Here is an 18,776-nt window from a genome sequence, read left to right as displayed (position 1 = left end):
GGAATGCACAAACTTCCCAAAAGGAATAAAGTCTTTTTCCTCATTCCAGGAACAGAAATGTCCTATTTGCTTACAGTGATTATCTCTGAAACCTCTGGGTGACTTGTCTGGGGCAAACCACCCCCCTGGGAGCCAGAAGGGTACAAAGAATACTCTTTATTGATCCTCCTCTGTTAAAAGTTGACCAACTCATCCCACTTGCATGGACAGACACTGCAGGTTAATTCATTTGGAAGGGAAAGGCCTGGAAGTTCAGTTCTGGAAAACTTACTTGTAGAGAAGTCAACAGAACCAGACAGGAATAAGAGGAAGTGCAGAGCTACAGCCAAACCCTGATGGGCTGTTAAAGATTCAGAGCAAACCCACAGCCTGGGAAGTTTATTCAGGAAAACAACGTGACTGATGGAAAACATGGAATTTAATTCATGTCATTCCCTGGGCCTGGAGGAAGGGGCTCAGCACCAGCAATAACAGCAGCTGTCAATGAACCAAATGATAACAAATAAGAAAAAAACCTCAACATTCTAAGCTCCCCAATCACTTTGGTCAGAAAGCACCTGGAATGAGCAACATGACATGCTGCAAAGTCATCACCCATGGAAAGGGAACAAACTACTGACATTCCCATTTGCTATTGCAGACCATGGGAATCCTAAAGACTGCCTGTGGCACAGGCACTTCACAGGATTAAGCCTGTTTAAAACTCTTTATAGTATCTGCAGTCTGCTGTGTGGCTCAGAACAAACACAACACTTGCCAGTTCACCCAGCAATTTAATGTTCTTTTTGGGTTTTGTTTCTTTTTTTTTCAATTCTTTCACAACCCAGAAAGGAAGGAAGATTTTTGTACCCTGTTTCTAACACGTGGCAAGAGGCAAAGGGAACCGAAGGGACAGAGCACGAGGGCTACAGGAATTTAAACACAGAGACAAAACAGTTTGCACTGAAACTTCACACACGTGTGAAGAACTGAAAGAACTATTAATAGGAGCTTTCTTGAGACAGGGAGTCCAAACTGCTGCTCTGCTGCACTTGTGTCATTTCACAATAACTTTGGTTCCTCCAGGACTCAGACTAAAGCCAGAACACCGTTCACAGCCCCAGTTCAGTGCCACGTTGCTTCTGTTTTTATAAAATGTCACCTTCACAGGCCAGTTTAAAAGAACGTTAGATTTCTAATTCAGTGTTTTCAGCCCCAGTAATTGTGCTGTCAATTACAACCACTTGATTTACAAACTTTGTAACAACTGCGCTGGCACAAGTGCAGATTTAACTCGTAATTATTTTTCTCAACACGAAACTGAATGGAGGGAAGGGTTACGTGTGTGCCGTGTTTTAAAAGCCTCCTAGTTGCAGAAATTGAAAAGAACAAGCGAATGAATCTTGAAAATTTAAACTGGCTTTCAAAATTACCAGGGAAAACCAAAACTAAGGTCGTTTCAATAGAAGAAAAAGCTGAAAAGAAGCAGGCATTAAACCTAGGCAGGTTTAATGGCCTCTGCAGAAAATGCAGCATAGCTGCAATAGAGACAAAATTCAATGATTAAAATAAGATAGCAAGGTTAAGAATAAGGCACAACTTCGTTTTGCCATGAATACACTTAACAACCTTAAAAATCCCTCTCTAAAAAAAAAAAATAAAAAAAAGGGGCAGGTTTGTTTGGTCGCTTCGAACGCGGACACAGCAGAACGTGGTCAGCGCAGAGCGGTGCTCGCTCCCCGTGGCCTCCCGGCCCGGTCCCCCCTCCCACAGCCCGGGGGGCTTGGGGGTCGCAGCCGTGACACGGCCCCGCGTGGGTCGGGCCCTGAGACCGGGGACGGCCAAGGAGCTTCCCCGCTGGAAGGAGAGTCCTCCCAGCGACAATCCTGCCGGCGAGGATCCTCTCAGCGCCGATTCTTTCCTCCGCCCCCCGCTCCCCTCACGCTCCCGCCCGGGCCGCGCCGCCGCCATTTTCTCCGCGGCGAGGAGCCTGCGCAGGGCGCGGGGAGGAGGAGGGGGGGGGAGGGTGCTCGGGCCGCCGCGCGAAGCAGCGCGGCCCCAGCGCGGCTCACGCAGCGGGCTCGGCCTGTCCCCTCCCCGCGCCCCGTGGCGGTGCGGCCGCAGCGCAGCCCGCCCTCAGGGCCTCGGCGGGGCCCCGGCACTTACGCGGAAGAACCCGGCGTCCATCTTGGCTCCTCCGCCTCCTCCCGGCCGCGGCGCGCGCTGCCGTCCCGGCGTGCACCGCGCGCCCCCCCCAGCCGCGCCGGGGGAGGAAGAAGGGGCGGGGACGGAGAGCGCGACGGAAGGGGCGGGGCCACAAGGCGCCTGCCCATTGGTTGGAGGGTCGGACGGGGGCCAATCAGAGAGCGTTCCGCGGCGGCGCGCGCGCGCGCGCGGGGGGGTGTGCGTGTGTGAATGTGTGACTCCTGCTCTCGCGAGATGTTGACACGCGCGGCTGGTTGCGACGCCGGAGTCTCGCGAGATCTCGCGTGCCCTCGCGGGGGCCGTGACTACCCCGCAGCGATGGCGGCGCGGACGGTTCGTGAGGGCGCAGCGGCTCCGGCCCGCGGGAACAGCCCCCGGACCGACACGACGGGGGGTTCGCGACGGAAAACGGGGCTCTGCAGCCTTCACAGAATGGCGGAATGGTTGGGGTTGGAAAGGCATTCTGGAGATTACACAGTCAGAGGCAGGGTCACCTGGAGCAGGTGACACAGGAGCACGCCCGGGTGGGTCTGGAATGTCTCCAGAGAGGGAGACTCCACGCCCTCCCTGGGCAGCCTCTGCCACCTCCACGGAAAGAAGTTCTGCCTCATGTTGAGGTGGAACTTGTTATGTTTTGCTTTATGTCCATTACTTCTCGTCCTGTCACTGGGCACCATTGAAAAGAATCTGGGACCATCCTGTGACACCCCTTGGAGATATCTGTGTGGATTGATGAGATATTTGTATGGATTTATGGGTCCCCTCTCAACTTTCCCTCTCCCAGACTGACCAGGCCCAGCTCCCGCGGTGTCTCCTCATCCCAGAGATGCTCCAGACCCCAAATCATCCCTGCGGCCTCCACTGGACCCTCCCCAGCAGCTCCTTATCCTTCTTGTCCTGAGGAGCCCAGAACTGGACAGAGACACTGCTGTGAGAGTTCTCTCCCCACACCTCAGTCACCAGTGTCCAGGACAGCAAACTGGTGTGACTGGTGCAGGTCACACGAATGTGACCTGCTGAAAGATGTGGGAGTAAAGTTACACCTCGCTGAGGTCAATACAAATTTACCCACAGCCTTGGGTTTTATCCCAAAGTAACTCCTATGCCTTTCATCTTCAATAAGGATAGTTTGCTTTAAATAAAAAATTATTAATAATAATTAATAAATAAAATTAATTGCTACTCAAAGCATCGCAGCTGCTTCCTGCTTCAGCAGCAGCCCTGTGAGAGACACGTGAGAGACACGTGGGTTTATGGTTGTGTTTTTGGGAGATAAATTGTTTATGGGACTGGGGAATAAAACCCAAAGAACATTCTTGTATTTTATCTGCTTAGACCTGCCTTGATCTGTGCTTTGCACGGCCAAACCTGGAGGAGTTCTGGGCTCAGCTGCTCCAGCACGGTGGATTGAGGGGAAGGAGGACTGGGATGGGGGTCAAGGTGGTGTCAGGAATTCAGTTGTCAGCTAAACTTGGAATTGCTTTGTGGTTTTGTTGGGAAAGGCAAGTTCCAGGCGGCCGGGAGGGAGGAGGACACTAGGTGGAGCTCTGTGCTCTCTGCTGGGGGATGAGGATGAAGATGAGGGGTGAGAGCTGCCGCCCCGCAGGAGTTTTGGGGTCGGGACTTACCCAGCGTTGCAAAATTAAACATTTTACCAGCGTATTTGCATCTCTTAAAGTGCCAGCTGTGAGAGTGAAGGACCCGACCTGCTGAAGGTACTCCAGAAGACTTTTAGGAGCAAAAAAAAAACCCCACCACTGATTCTTGCAAGACCAGCTCTTAACTCTGACCATCGAAAAACTTGTAGTGATATTTTTTTCTCTGCCCTGCGGCCCCAATGTCCTCATTGTCACTGCTGAACCAAAGCACAGAGCAAGGGGCTGGAAATGTTGCTTGTTCCTCCCAGGGAGAAAGGCACTGGGGCCACGAGTGCCCAAATCTTGTTGATTTGCAGAGTTCCATGGATAATCTCCAGCGAGTCTTGTGTGGATCACAAAGTGTTGCACTCACACTGCCTGTTCTCTCCACAGCTTTCAGTGTTTCTTTAACCAGCTGGTTTCCCTGGGGGGCAGGAGAGCAGCAGGGGCAGCTGAAGGGGGGCTTTCCCAAAACCTGGGCCTTTGGGAGTGGAATCAGGGAGCCGAGACGGGGCAGGTCGAGTCAGCGCTGAGGCGGCGCAGGGAGAGCGTGGGATCGTTCCTGGAAAACTTCAATCCACAGCAAATTACACAAGTGGAAATACAGGGGGGTTTTTGTTTCTTAGGAAGGTGATTTTGCTTGCTCAGCACAAGCTGCCAGGAGGGGATGGTGGGGGCCTCCCAGGATGGGCCAATACGAGGCAAATTTTTACTGGGATTGGAATTTTTTCGATTGAGCAAATGCTGGGGAGGCCAAAGCAGTGACTCTCCTGCCAGGAACAGCAATTCTACAAAAGCAGAGTTGCTCACAGTAGCTCTGCTTATTCTGCTCATGAACTTCAGTGGTTTGAAATGAAGTAAATGGAAAGTAAACAAAATTTGCTAGAAGTAGGTCTGGCAGGTGATGTTGAACACAACAGTAGGATGGGGCTTATCTTTCCTAAAGGTCTTGGTTTCAATACATGCCCAGAGAACATCCTTAGCTGATCAGAGATGGCAACAGAAGGTCAACTCCTTCATATTTTTTAGGAAAAAAATCAGATTTGCATCTGCTGTCCCTTCTGAATGATTAAATCAATCACCCCTGCCACAAAAAATAAGAGAACTAGGACAAGTAAAATATTTACAGCGAGATTCAGAAACTTCACAAGCAGCTGTCTCAATATTTAGCTTGGAATTCAAACCCTGCTCCAGTTTCAGACAAAAAAAAATATTGCAAAGTAATTGAATTTAGTTTCTGCACAAAAAAAAAAAACAAACAAAAAAACCAACCCAAACCCAACAAACCACCAGTTAGTAAAAGTGACCTGTTCAAGAGGTGGCTTCTTGGAAAAAAATATATAAAAAGTAGATGAAGTTGTCCCCCAGTCCCTCCCCCCCTCCCCTGAGGACGGGGGGGTTCAGGGATGTACCTGTTGGTGACGTGTTGGGAAGAAGCTGCAGGACAAAAAGCTCTAAAGCTGGAGGTTCTCTGATCAGTTCAGTCAGACAACAGGAACTTCTCCCTCTGTCCAGCCATTCCAGTGAGTGATTCCATAAAACTTAAGCTCTGTGTGTCAGGGAGTGGAGCTGTTCCCCAGAGCCTCATGTCCTTCCCTTTGAGACGAGGTTTAACTCCTCAGCTCCTTCCTAAAACCCTTCCTGTCTCTGTCAGCATTGGGGGCTGCTCTGACACACCCTCAGACAATCAGCCACTGATTGACAATGCTGCTCTGTGTTCCCACTCAGTGGGCTGTGAATATCCCTGGGAATTCCTTTGTGGCATTGCTGTACACCCACAACCATCACACTCACAAAACAACATCGTTTCTCTCAGTTCCTTTCTAGGATAAAAAAATTTCTAAAAATAGTTGGAGCCCGGTCTGCACCAGAGAACAAAGCCTTGCAGGGGGGGAGTGGCACACTGGGGCTCTGCAAAGCCTCACTTGCTTTAAAAAAGGTTATTCCTTCTATTCCCAGGGTTATTTTTCCAATTAAAGAACTCACATTTTGTGCAAGACAAAACATTCTCAGGCAGCTCCAGCCCTGGACCCGAAGCGATTCTCGAGAGTGAAAACCCTCAGACACCCGAGCTCCTTTGGAAATGGAGAGTTACATGGTTTATAGAAATAGTTTAAAAATACTTGCAAATAAAAAGTACCCTTTTATCTCAACCCATACACACGTGGGCTTAGAAACACGACAGGTGGGTAACGATAAATACAATTCTGATGCTTCCTGTGCCATCCAGCGTGTGTGAAACACACCACAAACCTGTGCCATGTAACTCACAACAAACCCAGCTCCAACCTGAGTTGTGGCACGTCCAGGTTTTTCTTCCTGTTTACCAGCAGAGCAGAGAAAGTTCAAACTCTGAGCCAGCAAAAGCTCCACAAAATCTGAGCTGGCACCTTCTCGCTTCATCCGCTCTCCCCACACCCCGGGCTCTGATGATTCCTGTGCCTCCACCAGCTGATTTCAGCCACAGGAAGAGTGTCCAGACCTCTCATTTTTCCTCTCAAAGAGAGAAATCAGGATTAATTACAATCCACAGCCAAAGCAACAGCCTGTTGCTGTTCCAAAAGCTTTGCTGCGGAGTCCCAGGTCCGTGTGAGCGACAGTTCCACCTCTTGTCTGCGGGGAGGACGAGTGTTCCCTGAGTGTTCCCGGTTACCTGTCGTGCAGGTGGATGTCCACAGGGATGAAGGTCACCGTGGGAGGCTGGCACAGGCCGTGGCTGTTGTGCCCCAGAGGAGGTGGCATCGCTGCCTTGGGGGGTTTGGGTTCCAGCTCCCGCTTCACCCGCATGCGCCTGCGGAGGGAACGGCACCGTCAGCGGGGTCGGGGCTCCCCTGGGGAGGGTTGGGGAGGTTCCCACAGAGCCAGGTTACATTGTACAGTTATTTGAAAGTCAGTAAAAGCCAGGATTTCATCCCAAAGAATCAACAGAGGAAGCACAGAGCTACAGCAGAACCCTGATGGGCCGTTAAGGATTCAGAGCAAACCCACTGGCCTGGGAAGTTTATTCAGGAAAACAACGTGACTGATGGAAAACATGGAATTTAATCCATGTCATTCCCTGGGCCTGGAGGAAGGGGCTCAGCACCAGCAATAACAGCAGCTGTCAATGAACCAAATGATAACAAATAAGAAAAAAACTCAACATTCTGAGCTCCCCAACCACTTTGGTCAGAAAGCACCCGGAATGAGCAACATGACATGCTGCAAAGTCATCACCCATGGAAAGGGAACAAACTACTGACATTCCCATTTGCTATTGCAGACCATGGGAATCCTAAAGACTGCCTGTGGCACAGGCACTTCACAGGATTAAGCCTGTTTAAAACTCTTTATAGTATCTGCAGTCTGCTGTGTGGCTCAGAACAAACACAACACTTGCCAGTTCACCCAGCAATTCAATGTTCTTTTTTGAGTTTTTTTTTTCAATTTCCTTTTTCAATTTCATCCCAAAGGTACAAAATGGCAAGTCAATGCTTCCAGAGCACGAGAAGTGAGAAATCAAGCTCCCCTCTGGCAGCTTTGCTGCACGCTCAGACCTTCCCTGCATCCACAGGAATCCCTAAAAGGAGCTTCCACCAAGCATCCCCCATGAAGGAATTCTGCTTCCTGACAACCCAGTCACTGACTGGGAGAATCAGGACACTTCCAGCAGCACACTGAGGTTTGGATTCTTCTGGAAACTGTCAGCAACAAATCCTGAAGTGCTCTGCTGGCTGAGAGCGGGGACTTTGGTCCATTTTGGTGAACACAGAACTTGGCCACGTACCTGTTGTATGTTTTCAAGGTGAGCAGAACCACTGTAAAAATGATGATCACTCCCACCACGATGGCAGCAACTATTGCTCCAGAACCTGGGAGAGAAACAGGGAGGGGAAAAAACAACCCCTTATTTACAAAGTTGTCACTGTACTCTTTGAAGTTTGGTAAGTACAAGGTCCACTTAAAAAATAAAATAATAAAATAAAAAAAAGCCACCAGCCCATTCCTTTTCTTACTTTGGTAGAGACTTTGTTCTTGAGACTTTGTGGTCACGTTCCCTGAGAGCTGGGTGTTGTTGCTCAGTGGCGTGGCCGTCGTCATCTTGATTCAGCTGCAGGGGGAAACAGGGCAGTGAGTTCATAAAACATTAATGAAACATCAACCCAAGTTTGACAGTGGTAATTAGGCAACTGTCCATTAAAGGGTCAGAACCTACAAAGTGAGGGTTCACCGAGCTGGGGTTCTTAATGTTTGCACTGTGGTGAAAATCTGGAATGGAAATTTCGCCCCAATCTTGAGCAGTTTGCTTTAAAATATCCCCTGTTTGGTATTAAAAAGATAAAATAAGACATAAACACAAGAATGCATTGTTGCTATGTACCATTGCTGTTTGGAATAACGGGTATTTTAAAAGCTTTAGGATTTTTAGATTATCATCTCAGGTTGAAGTACAAGTGTGAGGGATTCTGCACCCAGAATTCAGCAACATGTCTTGAGGGAAGGGGAAAAGTCAGCACAGGAAGGTTTAAAAACTCCATTCTAAAATAGAATTTAGAATAGTTTCATTCTGATTTGAAGCTCCAGAAGTTCCATGGCAAACAGGAGCCACCCCAGGACAGGGTCACTGCTGTGCCAGAGGGTTGGTGTGAGTTCAGCCCAGCACCTCCCTTGCCCCGCTGTCACCTCAGCTCTGTTGTTGGAAGTGGACAAGCTTCCAAGTGGACAGCTGAAAATATGCCTGTTCCTGGGTTTGAGTAAAACTAGATCTAGAAGAAGCAGCCTGGATGTTTACTGGTTTTATAAGCCTTTTCCAAATGTTTTCTCAGTGTACCTGGTAACCTGAGCCATCAAAGGGCTCCTTCAGCCCGAGGGAGGTGTGAGCACCACTTCCAACAGCCCTCTGGAACCACTTCAGCTCCCAGCTCCAGAGAGCTGGGACACTCCAGCTACCCTTTGAAAAGTAAATTATTCTTCAACACTCCTTATGGAACTGAGTTTCCCATTTCAGATGCTTCCCAGCACAACCAGGCAGGGCTCTGTTATACTCCACTGGGATACTGTGGCCCTGTGGCATGTTCTTGGTGCAGGTAATTCTGCACAGCACAAGACACACGACAGCCAGGAATAATTCAGGGGATAGAAATCAGCTGGTAAGAAAAATAACTGGGAATCTGACAGGCAGCCTGCCCTCCCTTCCCCCTGCTGAGGCTTTCCCAAAGGTTTCTGCAAAGCAGCCTCTATCCAACACCACACAGGGTGGCAGGCACGGATTTGGGAGGCAGGAGGACACAATGGGATGGACAGGGACAGGCAGGGGGTTGTCTGGGGAGGGCACCAGCTGAGTCAACACACGGTGTGTCCCTGGGAGGCTCCGTGGCAGGAACGAGAGGGATCAAGGACCAGCAGGAAGGGAAGCAGTCAGGGTTTGCCTGGGGATGTGGGATCAGGACTGCAAGGTCCATTTCACCAAATACTTCAATCCCCCAAAGGTAAAAAGTTTGGGTTTCTTCTTTTAACCTAAACCCCCAAAATAACTCTGTCCCGAGCCTGTGACTGGGTCGTTCTCCTCTGGCTGAATGATGCCTTTGTTCAGCCCAGGCCACGTTAATTCAGCAGCACAAACAGCAGCTGCAGATCTTTCAACACGGAAATATTTTGTGTTTAGAGCTGGCCCAGCCTTGTGGTGCAGCACAGGGAAAGGGTTCACACACACCTGGGGGCACCTGAGAGGTACCAGAGCTCAGGGAAGAGCTGTCCCTGCCCCTCCCCACCACTCAAAACTGTGGGGATGGGGGTTGTACATTGGCAGCAGAGGCTGAAGAGCCTCTCCATCCCTCTGCAGGCTGGGGAAAGCTGGGCATGGGCAAAATTCAGAAAATTCAGAAAAAAACACATCCAACTGTCACCTTGTGGCTCCTGACCAGAAGAGCTCAAACCCCAGGCTCACAGGAGTGTTCTGCCCCTCCTCTGGCTGCTAAAATAAAACCCCCCAAATAAATAAGGCTGAATAGTTTGATATTAGGTCATGTAATACTCCTGCTTCCTACCTTCCACCTGGTTCAAACCACCTTGAGAAGGGTTGAGCTGTTTGTGCATGACTCACCCAAACCTAAAGGATTTTTACTGTCAGTGAAACCTCCTGTTTACAAAAAGGATTAATTGATCTGCCAGGGTGGGAACAAACAATTGGAAAAATGCATCAGGTCAGGTTTTTTCTCAATGGTGCAGCAAATCAAGAGGTCTAAGACCTGTGTCTCCAAGGTCTGTGTCTCCAGCCAGGGCAGGAGGGGCCTGTCCTTTACCTGCAGCAAGTCCCTGCCCCGTGAATCAGCAGGTTCCACCTGACCAAGCCCCTGCTGCGAGACTCAGGGACCCAGCAAAGCCCAGCAAAATCCATGGGAACCCACTGCTTTTGGGGCATTGCAGCCTGGATCCCACTCTGTATGGGAAAGCACATGGGAAGTCAGGAGTGCTGGACAAAAGCCGTTCAGCAGGGGAGAAGAAATGGACTTTGATACAGCAATCACAGGACATTCCTTCTCCATGACACACTGCTGCACTTCCCCCTGTGCACACACACCTGCCTGGCCTTTGAGAGCCTCTAACTCACCCAGCCTGGGGGTGGAGGCTCACACTGCTGGTTGTTTTACAGAGCTGCAAATGTTTCCATAAAGTTCAGCCTCGGGCCCGTTTCCATGTAAAACACCTTGGCAGACACAGAGTGTGGGTTGTTTTGGCCCGTGGGAGCGATGCCCCCGTTGGTACAGCCCTCCTGCCCCCCCTGCCCTGCCCAATTTCAGCTGGGGGGGCCCCCCTGCTCCTTCAGGAGGGGCTGGGGATCAGAGCTCACCCATCAGCAGCTCCTGCACAATTACAGGAGAGGGGGGACAGGGAACAGAGGGCTCTGTTTGAGTCTTTATCCAGGAGAGCTGGGCTTGGAGAAGCAACTCCCTGCCAGGGAAGGCAGGTGCTGGTGAGGAATGCACCCAAATTCAGTGCTTGGCCACCTGGAAAAGGTGGGGTTTGCATGGAGCACCTTCCCAGCATCACTGGGAACGTCAGCGGGGATTGGGACAAGCGGTGATTTCAGACAGAGATAAAAACACCACGTGCTTCAGTGGGACCTGAATGTGCCCAGATCCACCCTGAGGGGCTCTAAAGAGGGAGGAAGGAGGGAAAGAAACCCCGAGTTCAAACTGCTGGGGGGCAGCTGGGGCAGAGCTGTGGCCTCAAGAGAACAACCCCTGTCTGTGCGAGCCCCTTCGTGCCCCACGTCAGAGCAGCACCTTTGTGGGTTTGTCTCAGGGTCTGGCACGGGCTCCCCAGGTTTAGCTGTTGTTAAAACACACATTAAAAGCTTTCCATTTCCTTGCCAGGCCAGAGAGAGTTCTGCAAACTGCAGCAGCTCTGTGCAGCAGCAGCACCAAGGAGGGGAGCTTAGTCACCCTCCCTGGCTTGTGTGGTGAGAGGGGCTCAAACCCCTCAGCTCACACAGGTGACAAGAGAACCAAACCCCTGGGAAGAAACCCCCTCATTTCCAGAGCCACACCTGGGAATATGAACCCAACAGACTCTTGTCCCTGACTTGCCCAGGAGCAATGCCTGAACGAGGCTGTGAACTGCACATTTCCCAGTTCTAATCCTCCTTTTTTGTTTTAAAATTCTGGGCCACACACATTTTTCCTCTCCCTCTGGGTGAATGGACTTATTCATGGGAACGACAGCAACTCCACCATGTGCAGCAAAGTGCATTCAGACCCTAAAAAACCACCCCAGACCCTTCAGGGTAGGACTGCCCATGCAGGCAAGCCAGGATGTGGAAGCAAAACAAGCCAGAGGTATTTTCCCACTGGTTACAGGCCAGGATCTGAGGCACACTGGGATCAGAAGCCTTGTGAAATGTCCAACAGAACCAGGGTTTGAAGTTAGAATGGAAAAAACCCCAGCAAAGCACCGCCACCCTGCTGGAGCTCCTGCAGCTCAGAGCCTGGGCACAGAACTGCCCAGGGGGGGCTGCTGGGTTGGGCTCAGATGCCTGTTCTTAATTTTTGTGCCTTTTAAACAGCCCAAATCACCCCTTTTCCCCTGACAAATATCATATGTGTCACCTAGAGCTTCCCACCCTGGACCCAGGCAGGATTTACTGCTTGTCTGAGCTTCCAGGCAGGAAGCTGGGATGCACAAAACCCCCTCCCCACCCAGAAATGCCAAACAGACCCGAATTTTTCAAACTAATACATCATCCAAGAGAAAAAGGGTCTGTTTAACCTGCTGTGGTTACTTAGTGAGGTCCTTAAAAGACATTTGCAACAAATCATTTGGTCCCGTGGCTGCATTTGCAGGAGGTGGAATTACTTCATTATTTAGGTCCCAAATAATTCATTAAGAGGAAATGGAATAAGATTTTAAACCCAAATTCCCATTTTCATGCACTGCACAGATGATACATCAAGAGAGAGCTGGGAGCAAATGTGAAGCTTATTCCTGAAAGCAATGCTAGAGGCTGTCTTTTGTTGGCAGCTTTTTTAAATGATTGTTAGAAAGCTCTTATTCTACATTTTTAGCCTATGACTCTACACACAGGCACCAAATTAAGCAACTCCAAGTGGTGTAACCAAGAGCTGGCAAATGAGAACTCTCATGGGATCCAACTCACTGTAACAAAGAGGAGAAGATGCAATGATCTGGTTTTGGGAGAAGAGATTCCTGTCCAACCACACTGAGCCATGTCTCCAGCCATATTCCTTAGGAATCCTTAGGGGTTCAGTCACCCCTGCACAGATTCAATAGCTCAGATCACGGCTGCTCATCTGGAAATCTGGGATACACCCCCCCTGCAGCAAGTCCTGTGCCTTCTGGAAGGGATTGGAGGCATTTCCACACTACATGTTACACCAGATGGGTTTGGATACACCAGCACATCCCAGAAATGCAGCTCCTGTGCTGGAGGCAGCTCATGAGCAAACAATTCAGTCAGGGAAGGCACCAGGAGGGAGAGAATTCCCTGTACAGAACAAGGCCCGAGGCTCATTCCCAGCTCATCTGGACTCAGCGGGAGCTGGGAGATCATTCCCTGCTCAAAGAGCTTCACAGAACCATATCTGTGAACAGCAGCTCCCACCAGTGCCTGCAGCACAATTAACCTGGGATTTGGGAATGAAAAATGGGGTCTGGTGGGTTGCAAGACCCACCACAGCAATGGGGGAAGAAAACCCACCTGCCCTCGTGCACGTGAAGGTGATGGTTGTTAGAGCAGGTACAAAGCATCACAGGAGCCCCAAAACACGACACAGGAGCCTCAAAACACGACACAGGAGCCCCAAACCCATGACACAACCCAGACTTTTTTGCTTGCAGCAAGGTGGTTCTGCCCATTGCTCACATCCCACGCTCTGGGAGGGTTCCTGGGAATGCTCATCAGGTGGGGGGCACGGGAGGGAAGGCCGTGTAATCAGCAGTTAAACATTACCCAGAGAAAAAACTGATTCAGAGAGGAGAAAAATGCCTCCAGGCACCTGCAGGAATCTCTCAAGGCAGGAGTGGCTCCTGGGGGATGGTCAGTGAGACTCGAGGGGACAGATGTTGGAGACCACCAGTGTGGGCACTCAAACGGAAAGCAAGAGGATTAATCCGAGCTGAGCCCTCAGTTAGAGCCTGGCAGGGGTCAGTGGCATCGTGCCAAGCACCCCCAAATCCCACCACCCAACAGTTTATCTCTGCTGTTCAAAGAAGTTCCAGCCAAGTGCCTGTTGGTGGCAAGTTCTGGACAAATAAAGCACAAAAACGCGGCTCATCCGTGAGGACATTTCCCACAGCGGAAAGTCAACCCCACTTTGAGCATGTAACCACCTAGAAAAGGCCCTGCCACTGCTCTGGAAAAGTCCCCACAGCTTTTCAGATCGCTGGAGGAGAGAGTTTTAAAAAAAAAAAAAACAACACTGCAGACTCAGCAATGTGTTTGCAGAAGTGCTTCCCAGGCTCTGCACCTCCCTGGATCTGCCTGGAGCAGCTCAGGAGGTTGGGGAAATCCTCTGTCACCTGCCATTTTCCATCAGAGCATCTGCTTTACTCCAGGCAAACCCCATAAATGCTCCACAGCAGGAGGGAGGGGGTCAGGGCTGAATTTGGAGCTCCCCCACCCCGAGCTGTGTTTCTTTTGGAGAGTGGATTGGCACAAACACGTGTGACCCCACACTGCTCCCGTGGGCTGCCTTTCCTAAAGACAGGCACACCTGCTGGGTTGAAGGTTTTGAGGCTTCCCTTACAGGCTGATATATCAGGAGGGAATTTGCCTTTCCAAGGGATTCTTTGGGTTTCTGCAGGAACACAGCAGAGCCTGGGTGATGCTCTGGGTTGGCACCGTGGGCAGCCCCCCGGGGCTGATTCATGGGCTCCTTCACCCTCCTCACCCCAAGCACTGCCAAATCCCACCAAAGAGCACCTTCCCAGCCAGCCCAGAGCTGAGTGGTGCAGTGCTGATGCTACATGGGAATATGGGGGTGTGTTTGCTCTGGGGGCTGCCCCATCCCAGTGGGACTGTGGTACAGGCAGAGCCCCTTCCTGTGCCCTCCCACCCAGCCTGGCACTTGAAGCAGCTGCACCTTCAGCCTCGTGGCTGGGCAGGGGCATCCCTGGCTGGTATCTGCCCTGAGCACCTGACAGCAAGGGAGGACTCCAGGGCCTCTGGAATTGGGTTGTAACTTGGTTGCTCTGTGGAGGTGGTTGTGAAAACACTCAGCTGTGTGTGTCAGTGGGAAACCGGGTGACTCAGACATCCCTGCAGCTCCTTCCCTGCTTTCCCTGCTCTGTGATCTCCATTCATGCCTCACAGCATCCCTCCCTGCAAGAGGCCTGACCAGGGCTATAGGTTTGAGCTGCATTTCCTGGGGTTTGTGGCTCTCCATGAAAGCAGCACAGTCATCCCCCACCACATTCCTTCCCTCTCCCACTGCCCAACACCAGGCCAGGGCAGGGCTCACCCTCTGGCCCCAACCAAACCCCCTCCTGACACAGTGACCCCCATCCCAGCCCAGCACGAGGGCAGGGAGCCCAGGGTGTGGGGTGTCACCCAGGGGAGCAGGGGCTGCTCTGGGCAGGGCCCAGCACCCCACAGGGTGTTCAGGATTGGGGGATTTGCCCTCAGAGCACAGGAGCTGCTGATCTGAGAGCCCTGGGTTGCCCATGGGCACTAAATCCTGACTGATTCACTCTCCATTGCCACAGGTGAGGAGAAGAATTCAGTGTAACTGATAAAAATCACACTTGCAGGAGCAGCAGACAGAGAGGAGCTGGGCTGGACAGGAAAGCTTCAGGAATTCCTGCCAACAAGGCAGCCAAGCCTCCTGCCAGCTGTGGGCCAGAGCTTTGGGAGTGTTGTCCTTGCTCAGCAGCTCAACCTGAGGTACAGCAGGCTCCCCAGCTGCTGGGCTGGACCTGCTGCAGCTGAAGCTCTTCAAGGACCAGAAAAATGCAAATCCTGATGCTTTTGTGAGAACCTCTGAGAGCTTCACATCCTTCAGGGTTTTCTGTATTAAAAACTAGAGAGAGACTCCTAAGTGGAGTACAGAGACTCCTGGATGGAATATCACACTGTCAGGGGGCAGGGTTAGATGGGATATTAGGAAAACACTCTTCCCTGTGAGGGTGGGGAGGTCCTGGCACAGGTTGCCCAGAGAAGCTGTGGCTGCCCCATCCCTGGAAGTGTCCAAGGCGAGGTTGGACGAGGTTTGGAGCAACCTGGGCTAGTGGAAGGTGTCCCTGCCTATGGTTAGAAGACAAACTTTAAGGTCCCTTCCCAACTCAAACCATTCTATGATATAAAGACTCTGTATACACAACACAAGGAACTCTCTCTGCAGCAGGGAAATGCAGCTCCTTTCACTTTGCAAACAGCAGCACAAAAGCACTCACAGGATTTCTTGCACATGCCAACTTGTTGAATCAGTGAGGCACCTTCCCCTCTCCCAGGAACCCTTTAGACAAACACACAGGTGGTTGACACCTCATGTTTTCAGCCTGGGAATCCCTCAAGCCCAGCCTGGCACCCACAGCCTGGTTACCTGTCCCTCCAGAGAGACAATGACTGACAGGCTGTGGAGTCACCAGTCCCTGCTCTGCCTTTGTCTCCTGGTTTGTAAGCACTAAACGAAACCCTCCTGCCCAAACACTCCAGCCCAGCCCAGCGTATCACAGCAGTGAAATCTGTTTACAAAATGCTCTGCTTCCTTTAGCAAGGACTTCCTGGGGCATTAAATACATAAATTACCAGGAAAGACCAGAAATGGCCGTTTAAACCTGTCAGCAACTTCAGCATGTTCCCAAATAATGCAAGCACTGTAGTTCAGTGGAGTCACTCAGCGAGCTGTAACACAATGCTCTGAGCTTTCTAGTCCTTCTCCTTTTAAATATTACTTTGCCAGCCCTTTCCAGCCACTCAACAGATTAAAGAAAAAATAAAACCAAACCCACACACACACACAACAAAACCACAAACAAAAAAAACGCCAACAAACCCTTATTTATAGCGCTGGGGTTGAATAGGTCAGGACCAGAGATCCAGCGTTTCCAGCGATGAAAGGACACCGCCAGCGAGGGAACAATCGCTCAACAGCCGCGCCGAGTTCTCTCCGGGGAGGGAACAACGCGCCAGCTCAACCCCAGCCCCGTCCCTTCGAGGTTTCCAATTAATGGAACAACTGCTCGAGCAGCAGCCGAACAGGGCGAGGGCATCTGCTCTCTGTTTCTCCCCGGCTCAGAGCTGCCCATAAAGGGCTCCGCGTTTGCCGCGGTAGGCGAGCACAAACCCGGAGTAACCCCGCGCACAAACCCGGGGCAACCGCGCCCAGAAAGGGGTGTTGGCACCGGCAGAAGGGTGCAAACGGGGAGGGGGAAATCGGTGGTAAATCAAGGGCGATTCCCCCGCCGCGGGTACTCACGGAGGATGCTGCGGGCTCGGGGCGCTCCCGCGGCCGCTCCGGCACCTTCCCCCGGCCGGGGCTCGCCCGCCGCCCCCTGCCCGGCCCGGGGACAGCCCGGGGACAGCCCGGTGCCGCTGTCGCTGCCGCCGCAGCCCCGGCACGGCCCCGGTACAGCCCCGGTACAGCCCCGGCACGGCCCCGCCGCCCGCAGGTGCCTCCCCGGGGCCGCCCAGCCCGGCCCGGCCCCCGGCGCCGCCTCCGCGGGTGCCCCCGGCACGGCCGGGCAGCGGCTGGGAGGGGGGTGGATGATGGAAGGCTCTGGGATACTATTCCCCACCACCACCACCACCAGCTCACAGCCAGAGCGCCGGAGATTTGGGAACAGCCCGACTCCCGCGGCGCTTCAGTGCCCAAAGGTCTTCCAGGCTCTTCGGGGGAAGGATCCCAAACGCGTCCATCCCGGGGGGTTCTGTCCACTCGTCAGGATCAAGCTGGAAAGGAATCCTTGCCTTTAACCTGTGCTTCGATGGCTTTATCCTGCGTTTCCCTCTAAAGAGTGGGGAAGAAGTGTGTGACCACAGTCCCTATCGGGATTTTTCCTGTGGAAATCCCACTTATAAAAGGGATCTGCCCCCTGCCTAGACCTGATGCTGCTCCCACGGGAAACCAGAAAACCACATGAACAAGCCACAGCCCTCAGCCCAGGCTCAGCTCGTGGTTTAGGGTTGTTGTGCAGATGTTTCTCCCCCCATCCTCCAGTTCAGCTTCCCCAGCTGCAACCAGAGCCACCATCCCTGCAACAATCCATCTGAAACACATGGATGGAACCTGCCCCTTACAAAGTCCTGCCTCCACATGCAAAGGCAGCAACAGGGGCATCCCAACTGTCCGTGAACATTTGCAGTGGATTTCTTGGGAAGACCAGAGCCTGAAAAGTTGGGATGAGCAATGAGGTGCTTCCTTAATTCACAGCTCTCTGCTTCTTCCTGGGTGAGAAACGTTCACTCTGTGTCTGTGCACAATGATCTGCAGGTTCACCACATAAAGCACTTTGGGGAGCCATTGACAAAGATGTCAAATATAAACCTGAACTTGCCCTTATAAACCTGAACTTGGATTTATAAACCTAAACCTGGATTTATAAACCTAAACTTGCCTTGGTGCCAGTCAGTGCTTGCACCAAAGAGAAAGCTACAGCCACACGTCCCATTTGAGAAGCTGGTGCTCAAGTCCAGGTGAAGACATAAAGAACAACCAGACCAGCACAGACCACCACAGGGAATGAGAACTCACCTCCTCCAGAAACTTCTGTGTTCCCAACACAGGTCATGCTCAGTCTGGTGCCCACCATGGACTGGTTTCTACACTGCACCCCAAGCTGAACCCCACAGAGGCTTTCTCACCAGAAACCACATCCAATTATTCAGCAATTTTCCTGTACAACTACAAAGACCCACATTAGTCACTTCCAGCTCAATCCTTTTGCCTCAATCCCTCCCTGTGCAGCTCCTTAAAACCAGAGACTGAAGTCTCAGCAGGGATTACTCACCAGTCATCCTTTCAAGGGAATAAATTTTGCTTGATTGGTTTCTTTTCAATTACTGCCTCATCCTGCATGAACAAGAAGGAACATGAGGCTCTCCTGGGAACAGGAGTGGTTTTCCAGCCACGTACCTTCCCTGGGCTGTATCTCTGGAGAGCACAAGGGGCTTCTTTCAACAGTGAGCAACCATCACTTGGAAGAGGTATGAATGTAAGTTAATGAAAGTAATTAATAACTCAATTTAAATAGTGTAAGAAAGAAGGAACCAGCCTCTGTGACTGTTGGATGGATGTGGAAAGAAGAAAATGTTCTGTGTTGCTACCAAGCATTGGCTGGATGATGTTCCTCCCTTGCAGAGATGCAAGTTCAAAGGAGAATTCAGATCTCCTGCTTCCCACTGCTTTGTCCTGAACAAGGACATTCCCTCTGGGACAGGTACCTGAGGAAAGACAGACCCCTTGCTTTAGAGAAACCCCCCCTGGAGCTTCTGTTCGAAGTCTCATCCACGTGAGAAAA

The 18,776-nt window shown here is 51.5% G+C and overlaps 2 protein-coding genes and 1 long non-coding RNA gene across 21 annotated transcripts in view; 1 reads left to right on the top strand and 2 right to left on the bottom strand.

The window, feature by feature from the left end:
• The window catches only part of SRRM1 (serine and arginine repetitive matrix 1), a 23,734-nt gene extending 21,484 nt beyond the window's left edge, over nt 1-2,250 (bottom strand). For all 15 annotated transcript variants that reach the window (XR_010425034.1, XM_064634993.1, XM_064634990.1 and 12 more), the window contains exon 1: nt 2,146-2,250. Coding sequence is in view for 14 of the 15 variants with exons in the window: in XM_064634993.1 (XP_064491063.1) it covers nt 2,146-2,166 (21 nt within the window). In the remaining variant the exon portion in view is untranslated. The remainder of the gene's footprint in view (nt 1-2,145) is intronic.
• Nucleotides 2,251-2,443: 193 nt separating this feature from the next.
• On the top strand, nt 2,444-4,211 carry LOC135402197 (uncharacterized). Its single transcript, XR_010425050.1, has 2 exons — nt 2,444-2,708; nt 2,969-4,211. It is a non-coding gene; the product is annotated as an uncharacterized LOC135402197 (long non-coding RNA).
• A 1,683-nt stretch (nt 4,212-5,894) lies between these two features.
• NCMAP (non-compact myelin associated protein) lies at nt 5,895-17,602 on the bottom strand. 5 transcript variants are annotated; one of them, XM_064635127.1, is made up of 5 exons: nt 16,313-16,680; nt 9,707-9,774; nt 7,817-7,911; nt 7,588-7,672; nt 5,895-6,612 (listed from the first exon to the last, which is right to left on the bottom strand). In XM_064635127.1, the coding sequence occupies exons 3-5, from the start codon at nt 7,899-7,901 to the stop codon at nt 6,471-6,473; spliced, it is 312 nt and encodes a 103-aa protein (XP_064491197.1). In that variant the 5' UTR covers nt 7,902-7,911; nt 9,707-9,774; nt 16,313-16,680; the 3' UTR covers nt 5,895-6,470. The 5 variants fall into 5 exon arrangements, with proteins under 5 accessions (XP_064491197.1, XP_064491195.1, XP_064491199.1 ...); XM_064635125.1 differs by lacking the exon at nt 16,313-16,680 and adding an exon at nt 9,848-16,297; XM_064635129.1 differs by lacking the exons at nt 9,707-9,774; nt 16,313-16,680 and adding an exon at nt 17,075-17,602.
• Nucleotides 17,603-18,776: the final 1,174 nt, after the last annotated feature.

Source organism: Pseudopipra pipra, chromosome 24 (genome assembly GCF_036250125.1).
Source record: "Pseudopipra pipra isolate bDixPip1 chromosome 24, bDixPip1.hap1, whole genome shotgun sequence".
NCBI classification, from domain to species: domain Eukaryota; kingdom Metazoa; phylum Chordata; class Aves; order Passeriformes; family Pipridae; genus Pseudopipra; species Pseudopipra pipra.
Note: the sequence above shows the minus strand (reverse complement) of the source record. Positions and strands in the feature narration are given on the sequence as shown.

What these genes read in the sequence shown, in the direction of transcription:
- NCMAP (XM_064635129.1), bottom strand. Translation starts at nt 7,901, where the DNA reads ATGACGACGGCCACGCCACTGAGCAACAACACCCAGCTCTCAGGGAAC. An exon ending in AGAACAAAGTCTCTACCAAA is followed by an intron (nt 7,673 to 7,816) that starts GTAAGAAAAGGA and finishes TTTCTCTCCCAG; the next exon opens with GTTCTGGAGCAATAGTTGCT. An exon ending in ACCTTGAAAACATACAACAG is followed by an intron (nt 6,613 to 7,587) that starts GTACGTGGCCAA and finishes TTCCCTCCGCAG; the next exon opens with GCGCATGCGGGTGAAGCGGG.